Source organism: Lepidochelys kempii, chromosome 1 (genome assembly GCF_965140285.1).
Source record: "Lepidochelys kempii isolate rLepKem1 chromosome 1, rLepKem1.hap1, whole genome shotgun sequence".
Classification (NCBI taxonomy): Eukaryota; Metazoa; Chordata; order Testudines; family Cheloniidae; genus Lepidochelys; species Lepidochelys kempii.
In genome coordinates, this window is record NC_136380.1 from 165,073,728 (window position 1) to 165,096,252 (window position 22,525).

At 41.4% G+C, this 22,525-nt stretch overlaps 1 protein-coding gene across 9 annotated transcripts in view; it reads right to left on the bottom strand.

Annotated features, from left to right (window-relative positions):
- ITSN1 (intersectin 1) overlaps positions 1–22,525 on the bottom strand; it is a 222,775-nt gene that overhangs the window by 59,920 nt on the left and 140,330 nt on the right. For all 9 annotated transcript variants that reach the window (XM_073361581.2, XM_073361520.2, XM_073361526.2 and 6 more), the window contains 4 exons: positions 15,802–16,046; positions 11,966–12,125; positions 10,304–10,509; positions 9,372–9,454 (listed from right to left, as the gene is read on the bottom strand). In XM_073361581.2, coding sequence (XP_073217682.1) covers positions 9,372–9,454; positions 10,304–10,509; positions 11,966–12,125; positions 15,802–16,046 — 694 coding nt within the window. The remainder of the gene's footprint in view (positions 1–9,371; positions 9,455–10,303; positions 10,510–11,965; positions 12,126–15,801; positions 16,047–22,525) is intronic.

Below are 22,525 nucleotides of genomic sequence, written 5' to 3' on the forward strand. Positions count from 1 at the left end.
GATGATCCACTAGAAGTTCTGAGATCCAGGAAGGTGAGGTACTTTGAGCATAATCTTATTCCTGATACAAAAAGACCGAAGTTTCACTGCCGCTTGGCACAGGGTGTCTGTCTAACCTGTCACCTCCCTGCTCATTTAGACAGAATATCACAGCACTGTTGTCTTTGAGAACCTGTACAAAACAGCTTTTGATGCAGGGAACAAACACTTGACAGGCCAGGCTCAAAGCTCTTGAACACAGACATGGAGGGAGAGATACTGATCTGTCCAGTCCCTGAGTCTGAAAATCCCCTACATAAGCTCCCCAACCGAAAGATGAAGCATCCAGGATTAGGGTCCTGGAGGGCAGGGTTGGGCCAAAAAACCCCTTCTTTGGATACAATGGCAGAGTCCATCCACCAGTCTGGAAATGACAAAGCACTTGCAGGTATGAGAGTCAGCACATCCAGTGGATGATGAGACGGATGGCGAGATGGATGTCAGACAGTCTACAACAACCTCTGCATGACACTGAGGTGAAGTCTGGCATGCTATTTCATATGTGCAAGCGGTCATGGGACCAGAAAGTTTCAGGCAATTCCTCACTGTCATATGAAGCCTTGAAGTATTTGCCCAGGTCCAAAATCACCTGAAACCTGGCCTGAGATGAATACAATCTTCACTGTCGTCAAATCAAATATGTTTTTATTAAATTTGATTCTCTGTATAAGGAGAACTGATTTATCTTTCTTGACTAACAGGCCCAACAAGCGAAAGAGGGATTGGAACTTCTTCATGGCTACCATTACTTGCTGTCTGGACCAAGCTTGAACCATTAAGTCATCCAGATATGGGTACACCTAAACATCTGCCTTCCTGAGATGTGTCGCAGCCAATGCCATGCACTTTGTGAAGACTCAAGGGGCTGACAAAAAGCCAGAGAGGACCATCATAAACTGATAACGAGCATCTGCTACAAGAAGTCTTAAAAACTTTGTGGCTTTGGTGAATGACCAAATGGAAGCAGGCATCCTGTAAGGGCAGGTCTACACTGTGGGGCTAAATCGACCTAAGTTACGCAACTTCAGCTACACGAATAACGTAGCTGGAGTCGATGTACTTTAGATCGACTCACTGAGGTGTCTACACCATGCTGGATCGATGGGAGAAACTCTCCCATCGACTTACTTTATGCTTCTCGTTCCGGAGTCAATGGGAGAGTGATCAGAGGTCAGTTTAGCAGGTCTTCACTACACCCACTAAATTGACCCCCGGTGGATCAATCACCACAGGGTTGAGCCACGGTAAGTGGAGACAAGGCTTAAGTCATGGGCAGTGAACCAGTCATTGGGGTCTAGGGTTGGGATAACAGATGTAGGGGTAATCACATAAAACTATCTTTTTTCATGTATCTGTTGAGTTTTTGCAGCTCTAAACGAGGTCTGAGACATCCCTTGGACTCTCCAACGAGAACATAGTGGGAACAGACTCCCTCCCCACAATGCTGACTCTGCTGCCCCTAACTGTAATAGAGATTGGCTTCTTGAATCAGTACAGTCTTGTGAGAATGGCCCTTGAAAAGGGGTGGTGAGGTGTGTGGGGAAGGGGAATAGAGGTGAATTGCAGGGTACATCTCAGTTCCATCACATTTAGAACCCAATCGATAGATTATAATGGGGGTCTAAATGCTTAGGAAGTGGGACAACTTGCTGCCAAAAGCAGGAGAAATTAAGAGAGTGGCTTGCTGACCTCAACTACTGAATCAAATAGATTGCTTAGATGTTACAGATTGTTTAGAGGTAGCAGAAGGTGGTCTCTTCCTCTGAGACTTATGGCATCCCCTAGACTGGTCTGGCTACCTTATTGGGTAGAACAGGTACCTTTGCTGGACCTGAAAGCAGAAGTACTTTCTCTTAGGACTGGTGTATAAAAGTCCAAAGACTTTAAGGTTGCCTTAGACTCTGAAAGAGAATCCAGACTGTAGTCAGTCTTCTGAGAGAATGAAGGGCAAATCCTCCATTGTTTCATAGACTTTGGTTGGAATGCCAGATGATTGCAGCCAAGATGCAATGGAAGATGCTTGAGCCCTTCTGAAAAGAGATTGTGAAGCACAATATCCTGCCTCTGACTCAAAGGACAAATTAGCACACTCTGAATGCCAAGGCAGCATAGTAACAAGTAGAGTAGCAGGAGACCAAGACCTGATGGGAGGGGGATGGTACTAGAGGAAGAATCTGAGGCTTTCCTGCTGAAGGGATCATATGTGTGCTCTGCTGCACAACAGAACTTCGAGACCCTGATGGTAATAACAAAGGTGCAGTCCCATACAGCACCAAATGTGCAGATGCCAAGAAATATCCCAGTCCTGGGGGGCAGGATTACTCAGTAACTGAGCCTCATCCTGCATCAGTGGTGGGTCTGACACCAATAAGCAGAGGAGATCCCTGGCCACTGCAAACACTTCAGATGTCACGATATTGATACAGTAGGATGCAGCATAGAGGAAGTTGATGCCATTGAAGGTCCGGGCAATGGAGTCAGCCTCTACGGTCTTGCGTGAAGGGACAGAGTCGATGACTCTGCATTGCTAGAATGCTGTACTAGGAGTGCCTAGTGGGAGCTGCCTTAGCTCTAACCTCGATACCGGTCTTCTTCTTGTGCAAGTCAGTTGGAGACCCTGCCCTCAAGATGAAGAAGAAGTTGAAATGGTGGACTTCTTCTGCAGCTTGCTCAGTACTGAAAATGGGTATTCGTGTGTCTAGGTCTCTCTGATGCATGGATGCTACCAAATCTGGTGATGTGCTCTGAGACAGAGTCAAGTCTGAATCCCCATGTACAGAGCAGCTGGGGTCCAAAGAGGGAAGGAAAATTGTTTCCCTATCTCAAAGTCAAACATCTCTCAAGTTCTTAGTCCTGGTCTGAAAGACCCACACAGATAAGGCATTTATTATGCTTCACGTATACTTCTCCAAAACACTTTGAACAGGGAGTGAGGATTTCTGACTGGTATAGATTTGCTACAGCCAGAATGACGCTTAAATCCCAGGGACTTATGCATGCCCCAGTACCACGCTAAAAGCTCAAAGAAAAATGAGATAAAAAAACAAGACGTTTTTCATAAACAAGTGCTACTAATAAACAGTTACTCATCTTCTCATAACTGTTGCTCTTCGAGATGTGTTGTTCATGTATATTCCAACCAGGTGTGTGCATGCCATGTGCATGCCAGCCAGAAGATTTTTCCCTTAGCAGCATCCATAGGGTTAGCCTGGAGGGTGGGTATTGGAATGAACACGAACACCACATCTCGAAGAACAAGTTATGAGAAGATGAGGAACTATTTTTTCTTCTTTGAGTGCTTGTTCATGTCCATTCCAACCAGGTTACTCGCAAGCCAAAATTCAGGGGGTGGGGCCGGAGTTATCTACTGATTGGAGCACGGCTCATCCAAAGGCTGCATTGTCTCTGGCCCGTTGTGTGATCGCATAGTGTGTCATAAACGTGTGTATTGAGGACCATGCTGCTGCTCTGCAGGTTTCCTGGGTGGGGACCTGCACCAAGAACGCAGCTGAGGAGGCCTGAGCCCTGACGGAGTGGATGGTGACCAGCGGGGTGAGCACCTTCGCCAGGTTGCAACACTCCCGAATGCAGGATGTGATCCACAACGAGATGTGCTGGGATGAGACAGGGTGGTCCTTCATACTGTCCACCACGGCTACAAATAGCTGGAAGGACTTGAGGAATGGCTTAGTTCTCTCTATATAGAAGGCCAGTGCTCTGCGTACATCCAATGAGTGAAGCCTAAGCTCCCAATCGCAGGAGTGTGACTTGGGGTAAAACACTGGGAGGAAGATGTCTTGGCTCATGTGGAACTGGGAGATAACTTTGGAGAGAAAAGCCAGATGAGGCCTGAGTTGGACCTTGTCCTTATGAAAAACTGTGTAAGGGGGCTCAGATGTAAGGGCCCTGAGACTTTCCTAGCTGAGGTTATCGCCACAAGGAATGCCCCTTGTTAGAGAGAGAGAGTGAGCAAGCGCAGGGAGCACGTCGCCAGCGGCTCAAATGGAGGGCCCGTAAGCCTGGTGAGGACCAGGTTAAGGTCCCAAGTTGGGACAAGCTGGCGCATTTGCAGGTACAGTCTGTCAAGGCCTTTAAGAAAATGGCTGACCAAAGGGTTCGTGAAAACCAAGAAGCCGTCTGCAGCCGGATGGAAGGCGGAGATGGCAGTCAAGTGGACCCTTACTGATGACAAGGACAGGTCCTCTTGTTTAAGATGAAGGAGGTAGTCCAGTATGAATGATATTGGGGCAAGTGTTGGTGACTGATTGCGTTGCTCCAACCAGAGAGAAAACCTCTTCCACATGGCAAAGTAAGTAGCCCTTGTAGAGGGCTTCCTACTGCCAAGGAGAACTTGCCTGACTTGATCTGAACAGGTCCGTTCCACAGAATTTAGCCATGGAGTATCCAGACTGTGAGGTGGAGCGACTCTAGGTTTGGGTGCCAGAGGCAGCCGAGATCCTGTGTGATCAGGTCCAGGATCAGCGGCAAGGTGAGCGGGGTTGTCACTGACATTTCCAGAAGCGATATAAAACAGTGCTGGCGTGGCCGTGCCGAAGCGATCAATATGACCCAGTCCTTGTGGATCTTGAGGAGCACCTTCTGGACCAGCGGTATTGGTGGGAATATGTAAAGCAGACGGTTCCCCCATGGGAGAAGGAAGGTATCTGCGATGGAACCCGGGTTGTGACTCATGAAGGAGCAGAACAGTTGACACTTCCTGTTGCTGTGTGCGGTCAACAGGTCTACCTGTGGAGAGTCCCAGAGACGGAAAATTGAGCTTGCTACGTCCGGCCAGAGGGACCACTCGTGGCCATGAAAAGTTCGGCTGAGACTGTCTGCCAGCTCGTTCTGTACTCCAGGGAGGCATGAAGCCTGCAGGTGTATCAAGTGCTCTACGCAGAAGTCCCACGCATGAGGGCTTCCCAGCACCCCCTTGTTTGTTTATATAAACATCGCCGTGGTGTTGTCCATGAGGACTGAAATGCACCTGCCAGCTATATGGGCTCTGAAAAGCTGGCACGCCAAACGCACTGCTCTCAGCTCTCTGACGTTGATATGCTGAGTGAGGTCCACCTGAGACCAGAGGCCCTGAATCCTGAGGTCTCCCAAATGAGCTCCCCAGCCCAGATCCGAGGCATCTGTCACTAATGAGAGGGATGGCTGAGGGCTGGTGAAAGGCACTCCCGCACAAATGACCTGTGGGTCGAGCCACCACAGAAGGGAGTCCACTACGGGGGGGGGCAATGTTATGACACTGTCCAGAGCGTCCCGGGCTGCTTGATAAACTGACCCCAGCCATGACTGGAGTGGGGGAAGTCTGAGACTGGCATGCTGCACTACATAGGTGCATGCAGCCATGTGCCCCAGCAATTTCAGACAGTTCCTTTCTGTGGTCATGGGGAAATGCCTGAGGCCCCGTATAATGTCCCCTAGCGACCGAAAAGTGGCTTCCAGGAGGTACGCCCTGGCTTGAATCGAGTCCAGGACCACGCATATAAACTCTATCCTCTGCACCGGGGACAGAGTGGATTTGGCCTCATTGAGAAGGAGACCTAGTTCGAGGAAGGTCCTTCTTATGAAGTTTACCTGATCCTCCACTTGGGATCTGGAGTGGCCTTTGATCAGCCAGTTGTCGAGGTAAGGGAAAACCTGAATCCGGCGCCTGTGCAGGATGAGGAGGATTCGGACTTGACTGGACCCCAGCCAGGGCAGGAGTCGACGAGACTCTGGAAGGTGGTAGGGAGGAGGCGGTCTGTCCCAAGGCACTCGTGGACGCCACCGACCCTTTGGGTTTTGGCTGAGGGTACCGACCCCCCTCTGGCCTCTTCTTCTTTAGCGGCATTGGGGATTGAGAGCGGGGCCGCACCGAGGAAGGATTCTTAAGGCCAAAGCCGTGATGGTGCCGAGGAGACTTAAGAGTCCTTGGCTGGTACCGGTTTGTGCACCGTCTGCACCAGAGCACTGTGCACTGACAAAGACGTACTTGGTGCAGGTTCTGCAGGTCCGGGGTCAGAGTGTGGCCATAATGCCATCTCCATTAGCAGAAGTTTAAGTCTCTGCTCCCGATCTTTGAGGGTTCTGGGTCAGAAACCCTTACAGATCTGGCACCTTTCTTTCTGGTGACTCTCTCCAAGGCACCGCAGGCAGGAAGAATGAGGGTCACTCTTAGGCATAAACTTGCCGCGGTCCTCGCAGAGCTTAAACCCTGGAGACCCGGGCATATCCTAGAAACAGAGAAATGTTGTCAGGGGGAACCTCCCAAACAAGCTAACTACTACTATTGAAAAACTATTAACTAACTAAAGAAAAACAAACTATTTACACAGTATGAACTGTAAAGATACCGCTAAAGCGCTTGCTAAAGGAGCAAGCGATGTTCCAGCTAGCTGTCACCGGTGGTAAGAAGGAACTGAGTGGGTGGGGGGTTGGCAGGGCGCTATATTGGGCGCCATGAAGGTACGATGCCCAGGCCGACCCTATGGACGCTGCTAAGGGAAAAATCTTCCAGCTGGTGTACACGCGGCGCGCACACACCTGGTTGGAATGGACATGAACAAGCACTTGAAGAAGAACTATAAACTACAACCATACTAAACTATTTACAATAAAAAAACTCCAGCAAATATTTTTCTAAAAACAGCATGGGAGACAGTGAGGCTCAGACACGCTACAACTACCGACCGTGAGCAGTAAAAAGGAATGGATGAGAGGGCAGGGAGACTCCATCCTTTTATACCGTTGGCTAACATGTGCTGTCCTGATGGATACTGTTCTGGGGAAGAATTCTCCAGCTTCAGTGCCCTAGCACACACACTCCTAAAGTGGAATGGACATGTGCAAGCACTTGATGATGATTTGCTTTATAAGCATACTTATATGGGTTCAATTTTATGGGTTCAATTTTATGCTGAGAACTAGTATTTTCAGTCCTGGCATACAAAATCCCAGTTTCTGAACTTCTGATACAGTCTTCCTTTTACATATGTCAGTTGGCTCTCATGAACAATGAATTCTTTCATTACTTGAAGCTTCTTATGGAGACAGCCAATCTCATTGTATCCTACACAACAGTTGGCTTGAAAATGCTAAGATAATTGTGAAATACATAATTTTGTTAAAACATGGTCAGCTACTTGGTATTCAAGAGCAAAAAACACTGAAGCAGACTGATGTTGAGAAATGCAATGTGTAATTTAATTACAGAACTCAATGAAAACCTTTACAGTTTGGAGTGCAAATAAGAATCAGACAAATCAGTAACATTTTCTGAAGTAGTATGCACATTACACAATTCACTCAACTGTAAAAAAAGGAGCTGCTCAGAGGTATACCAGAGATTTCTGAAAATATTCTGGGTTACACACTCTGCTTGTGGAAAAGAGTGGCAAGCATGGCATGTTTAATTGTTGGTGAATAAGTGTAGACTGAAATACTATCCTCAGAACTAAAATCCTAACTAGCTTTCATCAAAGTCTGCTTCTGAAGAATACTTATATAGGAGTTTCCTTTCCTAGAGAAATTATAAAGCTGCCGAATCCATACAAAACTTTTTTCAAAAATATTTTTGAAAGTATATGCTTTTAGCACAGTGTGTAAAATATTCAGATAATCAAACTGAAAAACACAGAACGGTATGACAGAAGACATACAGTATCCCAGGTTGCAGCTATAGAGCCAAGATGGGAGGGAGATGTTTTAGCAGTTCTGTATTTTCTTTCAAACAGCCTTTGAAAATCAAGCAAGCCAAATTTTAGAATCCTTCTATAATTCCACTTTCCACAGTGAAATTTTTATCAGTGGCAAAATACAGACTACATTGTGTGTGATAAAAATTGCCCAAAATGATTCCTGTTAAATTACAGTTGTACAGATGATGTTTTAAAAAATAAAGAATTAAGGCACTGCTAAAAAGACTGATAAAGATATTACTATTTTGTAAAATATATTTAGTTTCACACATGTGCACATACATACAGATCCTATACCTTGCTTTATGTGCTTTTTTGACAATTAAGTAACCAATTCTGAAACAGATTAATTCCAGTAATCCCTTTCAATCATGAATCAGATATGATATAGGTCAATAATTAAGTGAAAAAAATGACTGAATTGAACTAGCCCAACTATTGCTGGACCCATTAACATTTAAATGCAACCCCCCGCACAAAAAAACCTCCCCTCGTGTCAATATTACTTTTAATACTAAAAAAATAGGGACCCTACATGTTTAATAACTGAATCCAACTTCTACCAAGCTAACACACCTTATGAAAATTTTGTTATGCTGGCAGGAGTTTTATCAACAATATCCCTGAAGAAAAAAGTTTTGTATCTGTTTCCTGGTATCACTCCAGCCACACCTGTGCTGGCAGCGGTATGGGCTCCAATGATGGCAAAGGTCTGGCCCATTTAGCACCTTGTCATGAAAAAAATAGGTACAAACTTGTAGACTACTGTAAGTACTCATATGGTTTTCAATTAATAATAATTCATTGATGGAAGGTACTTAATGTTCAAAATGACATGGGAACAACAAAAAATACCAATATCTAACTCAAGTCACTTAGAGCAGTCTTTGTTATTTGCTATTTATTTATATTTAAATCTAACCTTCCTGGGTCAAATAAGACAGCACAAATGAAAACTATTAAAAATTTTACAGTACCTACATGCCTGTTTGGATAATTATCCCTTTCCTCATGACGGGATCAGCACTGATTTGTCTTCCCTTCCTAAGAGGTGGAAAGTTTTGGTATATCCCACATTTAAATAGGAGAACAGGCACTGCAGGATTCAATTTATTCACAAAGAAACATTGCGAATGAAAAACTAAAATTTTGGGAGCCAACTTATTAATTTAATTAATATCCTTGCCTATCCTGAAGCATGTACGCATGTTTTTACATGGCATATACTGCATATATGCACACAGTGGATCTTAAAAGAAAATACATCCTTTATGCATTTTCAAATGCTGGGCCCTTCCTATTGTAGACAGAAGGCTAGAAACAATCAGAAATATGGGACTGATTCTTGACTGCTTATAAATGACACTGCATAAATTAATGTACCTAAGTTAATTAGAAAAATATTATTCTTATGGAAATGAGCAGTTTTACAAAACATGCAGGACATAGCCTTGTAGTCATAATTAATTCTGGAGGTAATTCAAATTCTCACTTTGTAAAGTAACAGGGCCTGATCCTGCAATGGTACTGAGTACCACTAATTCCCATTGGATCTGGCTCTGAACTTGTACCTATTACTAGAGAATTTCTTTTATTAAACTATACAGTAAGATGATACTAATGCCATTCATTTCAAATTCTTACCTTCACCTGACATAGCAGGTTTAGTTGCTGGTGATGTTACTCTCTTTAGACTAGCAGGACTTTCTGAAGAACCAGAATCCATGCTTAAAGAGAAAATATTAAATGCTTTAATTTCTCTAAATTTAACAAAACAAACTAAATGCTTTAAATAAAAAATACATTAAAAGCTATATCCATGAACAAACTATCTCAACTTGTAAAGCAAAATGATAGTAAATTTTAAGTTTTAAACCTCAGCATGACAAAATACAGTTTGAAATCATATAACTGGATTGAAAGCAAAAATTGCTGTGCTCCCCAATAGAAAAATGTAAAATTCATTCTAGTTTTCATTATCAACTAGAACGTTGTTTTCACATGATGTATTGTATTAGATTACAATCTTACAAAACACTGTTTGTTAGTAAAGTGAATACAGGAAAGTGGCACCTCTTTACTCAATAGCCCTACCCCATACATATTTCAATTTCTACTTATTTTATCAACTTAAATAAGATTTTGCTACTTTTTCGTCTTGTTGGCATTGTGTAGTCGAAACAGCTACAGGAGAATAACCTGAACTCTGTTCCCACTCGTGCATCAACAGAATTGTTAGCTAAATTCTAAATGCAGAATTGTTGTTGGCGATACATGATGCAGGAAGAATCCAGCTTTGCTTTCATATCCCAAGCTGAGTTTGTAGGTAGGACTGGAAGTTAAAGAAGAGGAAGCCAAAAACCAAAGCTCATCATTTTATTTGTAAACTGAGCCACACCGATCTGAAACCAGAGACACAAATATGGCCACACAATGCCATTTTAATAAAGTCACTTTTCAGAGCCAACATTTTAAAAACAAACATACAAGTAAACACATTTTAAATAGGAACAACATAATATTAATTATTAAATAAAAATGCTGCTAATTCTAACAAAAGCAACCAAACAAAATACCTTGTCGACTTTCTTATGGGGCCTGAAATGAGTTTCACATATGATTTCGGAAACCATCCCTTTTGACCTTGGACCTCTCCAAACCACCACATGTCTTGCTGTTCCAGAACTGTGATGATATCATTTTTGTTAAAATTGAGGTGGTTATCTTTTTTGGCTCTCCAAGGATACAAGGCCTGTGCTTGAAGGCCCTCTACTTTTTCACCCTATTGTAAGAAAAGAAAAGTGAATCATGTAGAGTCTTTTGCAAAGAAGGCTGCTAAAACTAACTAACTAGAGGTATTCACTTACAACATTCATTTATAGACACAGATCTATGTGTTGACTGTTTCAATTAAAATAAGCTTTTTACTCAAATAAAGCCAAACAGATCATTTTAAAAAAATACAATCAAATGGATATATTAACACAGTCCACCAGTATTTCTATATTTGTATTAATTAAAAGTGCCTGGTGCATACACTCCTGTAAGATATTTAATAATTTTTCTACACACTGTAAATATAAAAACAAGCCTTGCCCCAAGGGCTTATAGTAAATCTCACAAAAAAAGTGTACATAAAGAGAATCTTTTTGCTATAACTTATTCATTATGCCATCTTGCATTCTACTTGCTTTTTCGGGGTTTACATATCTAGCACATCTCAGAATGCTATGTCTATGTACCAGCACTACATATTTTTCAGCCAGTGTTGAGGCACTGTGATCTAACAGATTGAACACAGGATTTGGGTTCAGGAATAGAGCTGGGAGAATAACTGATTTTTCGGTTCTCTGGAAGTTCTGGAAAAAAATTTTAAAAAGTTTGCGAATTGGGTTGAAATGAATTTAAAAATGAAGACAAAAATTATGCAAATCAAAGCTAGTTTGACCCAAAACATTTTGTTTCCAGACATTTAAGAGCTAAATTCACAAAACGATTGGAGGAGGAAAGGGTGTTGATGCTGGTCTCCTGATAAGACTTCTAACCGCTGGTCTAAGCCCTCACCTGAGGTGTGAGAGACTCAGGTTTGAATCCCCACTCTGAAGCAGAGATTTGAGTCCAGATCCCTCCCCTCCCAGGTGACTATCCTCACCACCAGACTACAGAGTTTTTCTTTCTGGCCCAATTTATTCAAGCATTTAATAAAAAATGGAACAGCATCAGAAGGAAAAAATGAGAGAGATGCAACCCAGTTGGTTAGGGCACAAAGCTGGGAGTGGGAGACCTGGGTTCAAATCGTTGCTCCAGAGCAGAAAACTCGGGTTTTAACCCCCATAAACCAATTGAGTGCAGTAATCGCTGGGATAAGAGTTATAAAGGGGGACACCACCATCACCTCCTACTCTTCTTTACCACATTTTGGGAATCTAACCAGAACATTTTTTTCCTGCCTAAAACTATTTGGTGAATGTGTGTCAAATTCACAAATAGTTTGAGGTTGACCAAAACGAACTTTTTTTGACAAATTTTGTGTCCAAAAAATTTCACCCAGCTCTACTTGAGAACTCCTAGAATGCCAAATTGCACTTCCCACATGGCTTTGTTTGACGTCTTCATCTTGAAATACTTTACCTCCCTTAGAGGAATGTTGCAAGGGCTGGTCAATTACTGTTTTGTCATTGCGTTGCGAAAGCGAAAACGTTAGGTTAAGTATGATTTCTGCACATATAGCCACTTACCTGCCCCAGGACAGGAGAAGGCGATGATCCGGTAACAGTGGCTGGGGTGAAGGCTGATCTCTGCCTCACCTGCCCTGCACTTGGAACAGTCAGAGAAGGTTGAGCTGCCCAAGCATCCCAATTATCAGTCTCTGGTTTCTCACTAGTGCTGGTCGGCCACCTGAAAATAAGGCAGACTATATAATCTTCATTTTTGATTGCAGTGATTATTGCATTCTGCTGAAAACTTGCTCACACCAAAAATTTCAAATGAAGACACTGTGTATGTATTCTAGAAGAATCCCTTATAATTGATTTTCTGCTAGGTGTAAAGTGTCTTTGTACTGTGTTTGAAGTTCCCATACGTGGATTTACTGTGACTGCATATTTCCCCTTAAAAAGGTAAGCGTCACATGCACTTGCTGCTTCTTGTTCACAAACGCTAGCTGTTCACACGATTTACTTCCCTCCACCCCCACCCCCCTTTACTCACGTCCTATACAATAACATTTCAACTGCAGGGCACTCTATACTATACAGCAGATTTAGTTTAATTACACATTTGATAAAATATATTAATCTTCCTCTCCTGGTGCTCCATGCAGATTGCTCCACATATCTAGATGGGTCATTGACTTCCTCCTCCCTTTCTGCATCAAATTCATACTCGTCATTCTCACTTTTAAGGCTCTAATAGTTCCACTTCTGTTTACTCCTTTGCCCCATCAGGTGTAATGCTGACTTTTAAAGTCTTCCTTTGTCAACTGAGTGATTTTTTTCATGTTATCACTTATCCTTTGAACATCACCTCTCATCCTATAAAATGATTATTAGAACCCACTTTCAACCACCTTTTCATTACCATTTAACCATGATTATCTGCTCTCAATCTCCTGCCTTATTCCTTATTGTTTAGACTTCATTGGTCCAATTTCTTTTTCCCCCAGCGTGCAAGCTCTGGATGCTAACTGTCGAAACTATGTATTTTTAAAGCTCAGTGCACATCTGTAGTTTTAAGTAGACAAAGATCTATGAACTAAATATATTAATTTTTAATTGAATTTTTTTCCTTCTGTAATTACAAAGTTACAGATAATTGTCTACGTTTTCACTAGCTAGTGTAGAACCCTAAAGTCTAAAAAGCCCTGAATAGTTGAGTCCCAGCTACCTCTCTCATCATAATATAGGAGTTGACATCAGCTGACATGTATGAGTTAACAGCTGTACACAGTAAATAGGTGGGGGGAGGAGGGGAAGAGTGAGACCGAGACAGGACATTTCACCCCTGTGGATCTGCCAGAGCTCAACTTTGTTCACTTCCTGGCCTGGTCTACACTACAAAGTAGTAACAGCAAAACTTGCCTTCTGTCAGCACAGTATTGAGTCCTGCCAAAAAAATCCCTAAACTTTTACCAGCCAAGTTAAACCAGTTCCTCAAGTGACACAAGCCCCCTGCTAGTATAGTTGTACTGGCGTGATGCTTGTGTGGATGCAGAAGTACCTGTACCAGTACAAACAGTCCTCTAGCACCTGTCCCCTCAGCAGTGCCCATTCTGTCAAATTTTTGAACAATGTTGCCTAGGCATCATAGTGACACCAAGTCCACCCCCTAAAGTCACCGATATATTTTGGAAACGCCTCTTTTTCCTGCTAGTACAAGTGTACTTGCCAAGGTTGGACAAGCATAAGTCTACTTTATCCTCACGCCACTGTACAGTCTAAGAAAAACATCCTAGATTTCCTTGATGTGAAGGTGGGGTAGAGAAGTATGCATGCGGTCACAGCGACAGAATTTGCACAGGAATAAAGAGGTGTACAAGGGAAGCGTACGCTAAGGGCACTGAGGCCCAGGGGTATAGCAGGGATGAGGGCCAATGCCAGGCAATGGGGAAGAGCTGCAGCAGGCTTACCAGAAGACAAAGGCGCACAGACTGAAGTCTGGTGTTGCCCCTTAGACAGGCCCGTATAACAAACTGTTTGTTGTCGGACCGAGCCAGGAACCACCCCCCTTCCTGCCAATGACAGTGGACAGCTCACAACTTGCAGTGGGTGGCTCCCTTGAACTGGAAGATGAGGAGAAATCACTGAAGACAGGGAGGCTGGGATCGTTCAGAGCCAGGACCTCTTTGAGACCCAGTTGGATCTTTAGGAAGGGACCTTAGGTATGTATAATTGGACTGTCCAATTAATGCCAGCCATTTTGTTTACTGTTTCCACAGCCCCCGAAACATTACCCTTTTCCCCTTGCTGTCAGATAATGCTGCCAAGCACACTTATTTTCCCAGGCTGCTTATGGGAAGGACAACTAAGTGAGTGGGGAAAGTGGTGGGAGAGTCCTACTTTCAGTGGGCTTGGAGGATTTTAGATTGGAAACTAGTTGTAATTAGTATGGATTTTATTCAGTTTTGTACAGTCACCACACCAACGGCTGGGCCAATTTTAAATAAAATAATCAGCCAGCAGATTGAGGTGTTCATTCAGTCCCATCACTATCAGTGGCTTGCAAAATGGAAAACTGCCACTAAAATGTAGAGACTAACTGATATCCATGATTTTGGTTATATGTTGTCACATAGTTATCTGTGCCTTAACAAACCCATTAGGTTAATTAAAAGAAACTAACAGTATAAAGAGAGTGTCCACCTTAAATGTGAATTTCTATTCCTGGCTCGTGTCCTTAATTAAATATTCATTAATTATTATTAAGCATTTACACTGTAATAGTGCCCGAGGGCCAAAGCTAGATTGGGCCCCACTGTGCTAAGCACTGTACAAACATCATACGTGATAAGCTCTGGAGTAGAGACTAATTGGTAGAAAATAAAATACAAAATCAGACCATGATTTTTATGCAAGGTTATAAAAATGCATAGTATTCACTTAAAACTAGAATAGTTTTGTCTTGAGCTACTTTTGTTTAGATAGCAAAAAAATAAAAATTAGTGGGAAGCTTAGTTTTAATTTTTTTATATTATTGCTTTTTCAGAAAAAAAGTTGTCCAGAGAGCAACATAAAATCATTTAAACTTGGTGGTATTTTTTTCAGAACTATTGTGATCTCTTGGGTAAAATCTTTTTAAAGCAATGTGTGTTAAGTACTCAAATATTTCAGTAAAATACATACTTCTAATTGTAAAACACCTTATCTCCTTAAACAAAATGATTAACCAATTATTTACATAGTAGACTAACCTGTCCTGATAAAACCTACATCCATTTTGTTTATATGATCTTTAGGACATGAAACTTGTCTTACACGTGTACAGCATCAGGCACACCAGGGGAGTACTACTGTATAACAATAAACTGGTTGACTTTAGCAGCAGCAGCATCTTAATGTAAAATACAAGCTGGTAACAATGAAGTAAGAGAAGGTGTCAACTCTGCTCTCTCACATATTTGGTATATAAACAAATGGAGAATGTCATGCTGGGATTTCTGCTGTAATATAATTCTGAATGTGGTCAGGGAAAAGTGCCAGATGGGCAAGCTTCTGTACTTGTCTTCTTGATTGCTTAAGAGGATATGGTGAAAGCATGCCTTTGGACTGGAAAGCCTAATTTAAAATTAAACAAACAAACAAACAAACAAAACTTTAGTGGCCTGTCCAGTTGAGGAAAAAATGTTTACTAAAGGGAAAACAATTATGATGGGAGTTCTGTCTTACCGAAGATGAATAATCCTTCCTGATTTACAGTGTGCTGCCTAGTTTCCTGAAAATATCTCATTTGCCAGGTTAACTACTGACACAATCTCAGTGGATGAGAAATGTAATGAATTTTAACTGGACACAAATTAACTGCTTGAAAACCCACAGTACTGGTTTGGACTCCTAGAGATAACCACCAGCAAACATACGTTGAACTGAAGTCTGCCCAGTTGTTGGTGGTTGCAGTAGATTCTGCCAAAGCTGGAGCTGCCGGAGTTGGGGGTGTCTCACGCAAAGAAACTTTAGGTGCAACAGTAGGGTCAACTATTGGTTTTGCAGAGGTTGGAACTTCGTTGTCAGGTATTTTCTCTGCATAGTTTGCAGGGAACCATCCAGTCTTTCCCTTCAGTTCTCCTCCAAGCCACCCAGGTTCTCCAGTCTGGCTTTCATCCACCTGTAAGTACATTAAATAACAAGATTCAGAAACATTAGAAACATTTTTACTTAAAAATCCAGCTGCCATTCATAGTTGATTAGTTTTCTCCAGTTACTGTAAACTCAAAATTTTGTTACAAAATTGGATAATTTTTTTAAATATTCAGCTGTTCTTTATACAGCATACATAAATATGTAATGGTATGAGTACCGTCATACAAAGTCATCCTTTTCATAATTAATACTTTCCCAAATTCAAATATTTGCATGGGACAGAAAAAGAAAAAAGACTGCCTAAATCTCAGGCTACGTCTACACTTGTGCACTTCCCTGAGTACTTGTCCATATACTGCTAGAACATGTACCTTGTATCCCCACAGAAGCCACATATTCTGGTTGCGCAAGAGTATATGCTGTGTACAGGCATATACCTGCATCCATGCTGCCCCTTTTTGGTACATGACAGTAGTGCTATTTCAGGGACAGTGTCCCAACGTCCTTTGTGTCATAGGAGATGCTCTGGGAACCGCTTTGCTGCGTGTTCTCTCACCTCTCCCTTTTGCCAAACTGCGCTGAAGCCAAGGAGCAAGTCCACAATGTGGTTCTTCTCCTGCTACTGCTTGTGGGACTAATATTCATGCAGGCCAGTACCAGATAATGGATAGAATGGGTCAGAAAAATTTGAAATGCTGAAGACAACTGACAACTGAGGGCAAACAAATATCTACTAGGCTTCCAAGGAACAGATGCGTTGAATGCTGGGATTGCAACAGTATACCCCCGGGGTGGACTGCTGACCCTAGTTCCAGACAAACAGCATAGTGTGGTGGGACCACATCATCTGGGAAACCTGGGATGATGACCAGGGGCTGCAGAAATTCCAAATGAGGAAGCAGATCTCCATGGAGTTGTGCAAGTTGCTTGCACCAACCCTTCAGTGCAGACCACTCAGTTTCAGAAATCCACACCAGTACAGGAGGTGGCTATTACCCTTTGGATGCTGACAATACCTCATAGCTGCTGGTCAACTGCAAACAAGTTCATGGTTGAGAAGTCAACTGTCAGGGTGACAGTTCTACAGGTTTGTCATGCTATCAAAACTACAATCTACCCATGAGTGGCTGCCATAATTAAAGTCCCTGAAATTATAGCAGGATTTCAGAGGATGTGGTTTCCAAACTCTGTAGGCACCATCGAAGGAACACACATTCCAATACTTCCATTAAAAGGAGCTAGTGAATACGTGAACCAAAAAGGTTACTATTCACTCACTCATTCTCCAAGGCTCGGTGGACCACAAAGGTTGGTTCATGAACACCTATGTTGGACACAGGAAAGGTTCATGACACCAGGGCGCTCAGGAGGTCAGGATTGTACCGTGAAGGGACTTCATGCCGCAGAAAAAACTTGGTTGTGTACAGTGTTTCTGTCCCCACAGTTATTTTGGGGGACCCTGCATACCCGCTCCCAATGTGGCTCAAAGCTGTACCCCAACATTGCTGACCTAAGAAAAAGAAAATGCAAGTACAGAGTAGCTGCAAAATGGTAGTGAAATGCACCTTTGAGAGCCTGAAAAGCTCGTTGGTGATGCCTGCGGACCCATCTAAATGCCAGTGCAGCCAGTGCAGTTCACAATAGCGTGGTGTGCTTTACCTCACACAACATTTGTGAGACTAAAGGGGAATACTTCCCAAGCGAGTGAGCACAGATCAGTTCTGGCTTTCAAAGCCTGCACAGACAGCTGGATCCCACCTATGTGCACATTGCAAATCTCCATTGCTCTTCAAGAACAGGAGCAATGTGATTTGCTCGCACATTGTGGATCAGGATGTAGCCAGAAGGTGACTTGGGATCATTCCAAGGAATCACTTTACAGAATCACTGCAGACACTTCTGCAAATCTAGAGTAAGGATGGAAAAATTCTTTTGCATGGAAGCTACTTAATTTGAAATAGTAACGCTTCTGGTTGCAACTGTCTCTAGACTATTCCCCTCTACAGCTGACAGATCTCTCTGCCTTATGCGATGTGTTGACTTTTGCCTGTCTGCTACTGTTCGTATCCCATACTCTTCAGTTCGCATAAAACAATTCATTATTTCTGCTTTGTGTTGGGCCTATCTCTGCCTCAGTTCTATTAATTCACAGCAAACAGAAATAAACGGACAGCATGCTTGACTAGTCCAATGCGACTTTGCTGCAGTGCAGAGCAAAATTTACACTGCAGCAGCACTAAATACTATGTTGAGATAGCATTCTGGAGTGATGGAAGGTCACAGTAGAGGATGAATCTTGCCAAATGGAGTGTGTGTGTGTGGGGGGGTAAATATCAGCATACGACTCTTCAAGTTGAATAATTCAAACTGTAGTAACATTTGCACATCATTTGCAATCTTTGGGAATTGCCAAGGTGATGATTGAAATCAATAATAAATAAGTTCAGCAACAATAGGTCACAATCAGTCTTTTTAACCCGTTAAAAAAGGGCTTCTTAAAAATGGACCACACTGACACAGTTGCCTAAATGACTTAAAAGTTTTTTGGAAAAGTAGGTGAGAAATATACAAGAATGATTGTAAAAATTTATTAAAGGTTTCTTTAAGCAGAATTGAAAACTCTACAAATTCTTTAAATAGTCCAATCATGCGGATGAAATTTCCGTTTCTTCAATTATTCATTTTTTGAAATATTCTATAAGCATGAAAAGCCATCTTTTACACTTTACAAAAAATTATGATTTCCCAGCTTTATAGAGGGTAGGTGTTTAAAAGTTTAAAGTATAGCACTGTATAACTTCAAAGAAGAAGCTTTTGTAAGACTTCACAGGAAGAACACTCAATGACAAAAAAAAAATTTAAAAGATCCAGTTACCTCTGGCATTTAATCAAATTGAAAACAAATGCTACCATTATATATCTTTTTTCAGCCATATATTCTATCAGCCAGAACACTATCCATTTCTTTTTAAAATCTACTTTCCTGAAAGCTGAATTTCATCTTAGATTTGCTTCTGAGATTAATGAAACCCCTGCTACTACTCAGAATGTAAGATCTTCCAGGCAGTGACCATCTCCTTATGTTTGTGCAGTACCCATCACAATAGGCATAGGCTCTGACATATTACAAACAACAATAATCATTTCCATTGCCATCAGTTGACAAAACTGACTACAGACTACTATGCACTATTATGAAATTGCTTTAGGCTCTGGGCAGAAATTGAGCTATTTCATCCTGAATTACGTTCCTCTAATACCCAGGCCATTAAGATCAATAATCCGAGTGTTCTTCGTGGAATTACTTGCAAGTTCATTCCAAAACACTGAAGTATATAGGATATGGTTAGTGCCATCAGAATCTGCTGAGGAACTTCAGCTTGGTGCTAGGGGAGGGGATGGAAAGATGCCCAACCCAAAGGAAAACAAATTAACTCATTAATATCCACTCCGCTAGAGAAATATCCACCCAAAAGGAAAGATGAACAGCATTCCTCCATATAGAGTAGTAATAAAATAGAAGTTAGAAATTTATCAGTCTGAGAGGGAGCCTGGAATGGAAGGGGCTGTCTAGGTTCAAAAGTATTATCAATCCAAGACAAATGCAAGGTAAGGCTGTAAATAATTATCAATTCAATTTATACAAAAATAATCTTTAAAAAAAGTTTAAACTTTAAAACACTTGGAAAGCCAAAAACTCCAAGTTAAAGGTAAAAATGAAAAAGTTAAACAACAGAAAGAACATAAATAAAAAGTTTATTTGACATACTTTAACTCAACTCTCACCTGTATTCCCATCATGCATTCAGATTCTATGGCAGACCATGAATATATAACAAAATATCCCAGTATTATAGAGAGCCAACATCTGTATCTGGTACATACTTCCTGAACCCTTTGGTGATTTGTCTACACCCTAAAAATTAAATGTCCCCTTCCACACTGGTCCTGCAGTTCCACACATACATTACAGCAAAGGTGGAAAATGAATTTAAATTACTAGAGAGCTGGAGACCAGTTAAAGCTCAGTTCAGTCTCACAGGGAAAACAGTGTTTCAACCAACTCTTCAAACCATGTTGCAGCCCTGTTAAAGTCCAAGGCGGTAGCATGGTTCAGGAACATGGTAACACAGCCTAAATCTTGTCTGCACTGTCAGACTGAACCATGCCTGGATTTGTGCTGGAAATGGCCCAACTTGATGATCACTTTAGATAAGCTATTATCAGCAGGACAGTGGGGTGGGAGGAGGTATTGTTTCATGGTCTCTGTGTGTATATAATGTCTTCTGCAGTTTCCACGGTATGCATCCGATGAAGTGAGCTGTAGCTCACGAAAGCTCATGCTCAAATAAATTGGTTAGTCTCTAAGGTGCCACAAGTACTCCTTTTCTTTTTGCAAATACAGATTAACATGGCTGTTACTCTGAAACATGCTTTAACTGTGTTCCCTCAAAATATTAGTCGTTACAAGTGAAGAAGGATCCCAGTTGTAGCTATATAGTGCTCACCAGTCACCATGGACCAATCCAAATCACAGTACTATAGGCCTTCACCTACATTAGAACATGATTGTTATCGGCTAATTTTACCCCAGTCCATGCTGGTTGGCCTAGACAAGCTGAAAGTTTAATCAGAGTTTAACTTGCATTTAAACGGTCATAAGGCCAGCCCATATAGGATCTTAGACATACCTTAACACATAAGCTTGCAAACTGACAGGTTTCAGAGTAACAGCCGTGGAAATGTGCTGGAAATGGCCCACCTTGATGATCACTTTAGATAAGCTATTACCAGCAGGACAGTGGGGCGGGAGGAGATATTGTTTCATGGTCTCTGTGTGTATATAATGTCTTCTGCAGTTTCCACGGTATGCATCCGATGAAGTGAGCTGTAGCTCACGAAAGCTCATGCTCAAATAAATTGGTTAGTCTCTAAGGTGCCACAAGCTTGCAAACTGTTACTCTCCAAAAACTATAATTGACTTACACCTTTTAGAAGCATGACATGGCCATTTTTTTTTGAATGCTTAAGTGATGTAGGTACTTAAGAGCTTAAGTAACTTTAAACAACGGGACTTAAGTCTCAAAAATGTTACCCCAGATAAATTGAAAAAATATGTAACTTGACAGTAACAAAGCTATATTTATAAAAATGTATTAAAAGATTGTACAGACTTTCTAACAGTCATACAGTATACTTACCCATTCCCTTTTAACCTCCAGCAGGAAAGCAATGATTTGAAAGTAAGGCAGAATTATAATACATTTCACAAAGTAAGCAATTACTAAAGAGCGGGAGAGCAATCCCACTAGAATCAGTTGTTAGCTCTTACAGTAATTAAAGATATTTAAATAAAAATAAGCCAAGGCCAGAGGCCAGTTTTTCCCTGTTATAATATAAATTAAAAGCAAAGTCTAAAGTCATATACAGGTGAATGCAGATTATCCAAAACATGATCTGAAATTCAGAAGTGTTCCCTGAAATCAGAATACTGATTTCCCAACATTTCATTATGTTCCCTGAGCCATTTAGTAAACTGATATTTAGACTTCCTCAAGCAAAGCTCAGTGTATGCCTGTCCCTCTAGCAAACATTTTATTCCCGGATAAAGTATTAACTGGAATATTCCATTCTTTAATAACCTACAGAGCCCTGCATACTTGCTCATCTGACTGATGACTTGCCAACCTCACTTCTTTACTAAAGGATAAGTGACAAAATTTCAGTGAAATTATTGCACTTCAACTGGGTTTTGGGCCTCTTCCTAAGTCACTCAGTAATGCCACAATCCAGTGTTCATGATGTCATGAGATATTGCCGAATAAATCAAAAAGGAAGGAAAGGATGATCAGAGCTTCTTTTTACTACTGTCTAAATATCATTAAGATATGACAATTTAGAAAGTTTATTTTTCCAAAACCCAACTGAAGTTTGCCAGAGTGGGACAGTTCTTTAAAAAGAGAACTCATTATGATAGGAAGATAAAGCAGTGAATTAAGGTCATATTGCTTCTCTCTATAGTTTTTCATAAATTACAATTACAAAAGATTTTTGCATATTTTCATTGAGAATTTTTTTAAAACTGTAAAATGACATTTGCATGTTACAATATTAATAACGCTTATTCCAATTATTCAGAGATTCCTAAACATCAATAACTATAGTTACTGACAATTGCAATTACAATTTTTAAAAGATTTAGGAATTACAAAAAGTGCAAGTTATACTTCCATAGTATTACTTAAGGCTAACAAAACAATATTTTTAGGGAGTTTTATTCCAGTAGTACCAACCACTACAATTAAAGATGAATAAGCATTTCCATTCCATTTACACCTCCAACGTTTTCAGTTGCTTATCGCTTCCTTTTGTCAGACTGGTTTCAGAGTAGCAGCCATGTTAGTCTGTATCCGCAAAAAGAAATGGAGTACTTGTGGCACCTTAGAGTCTAAATAAATTTGTTAGTCTCTAAGGTGCCACAAGTCCTCCTTTTCTTTTTGTCAG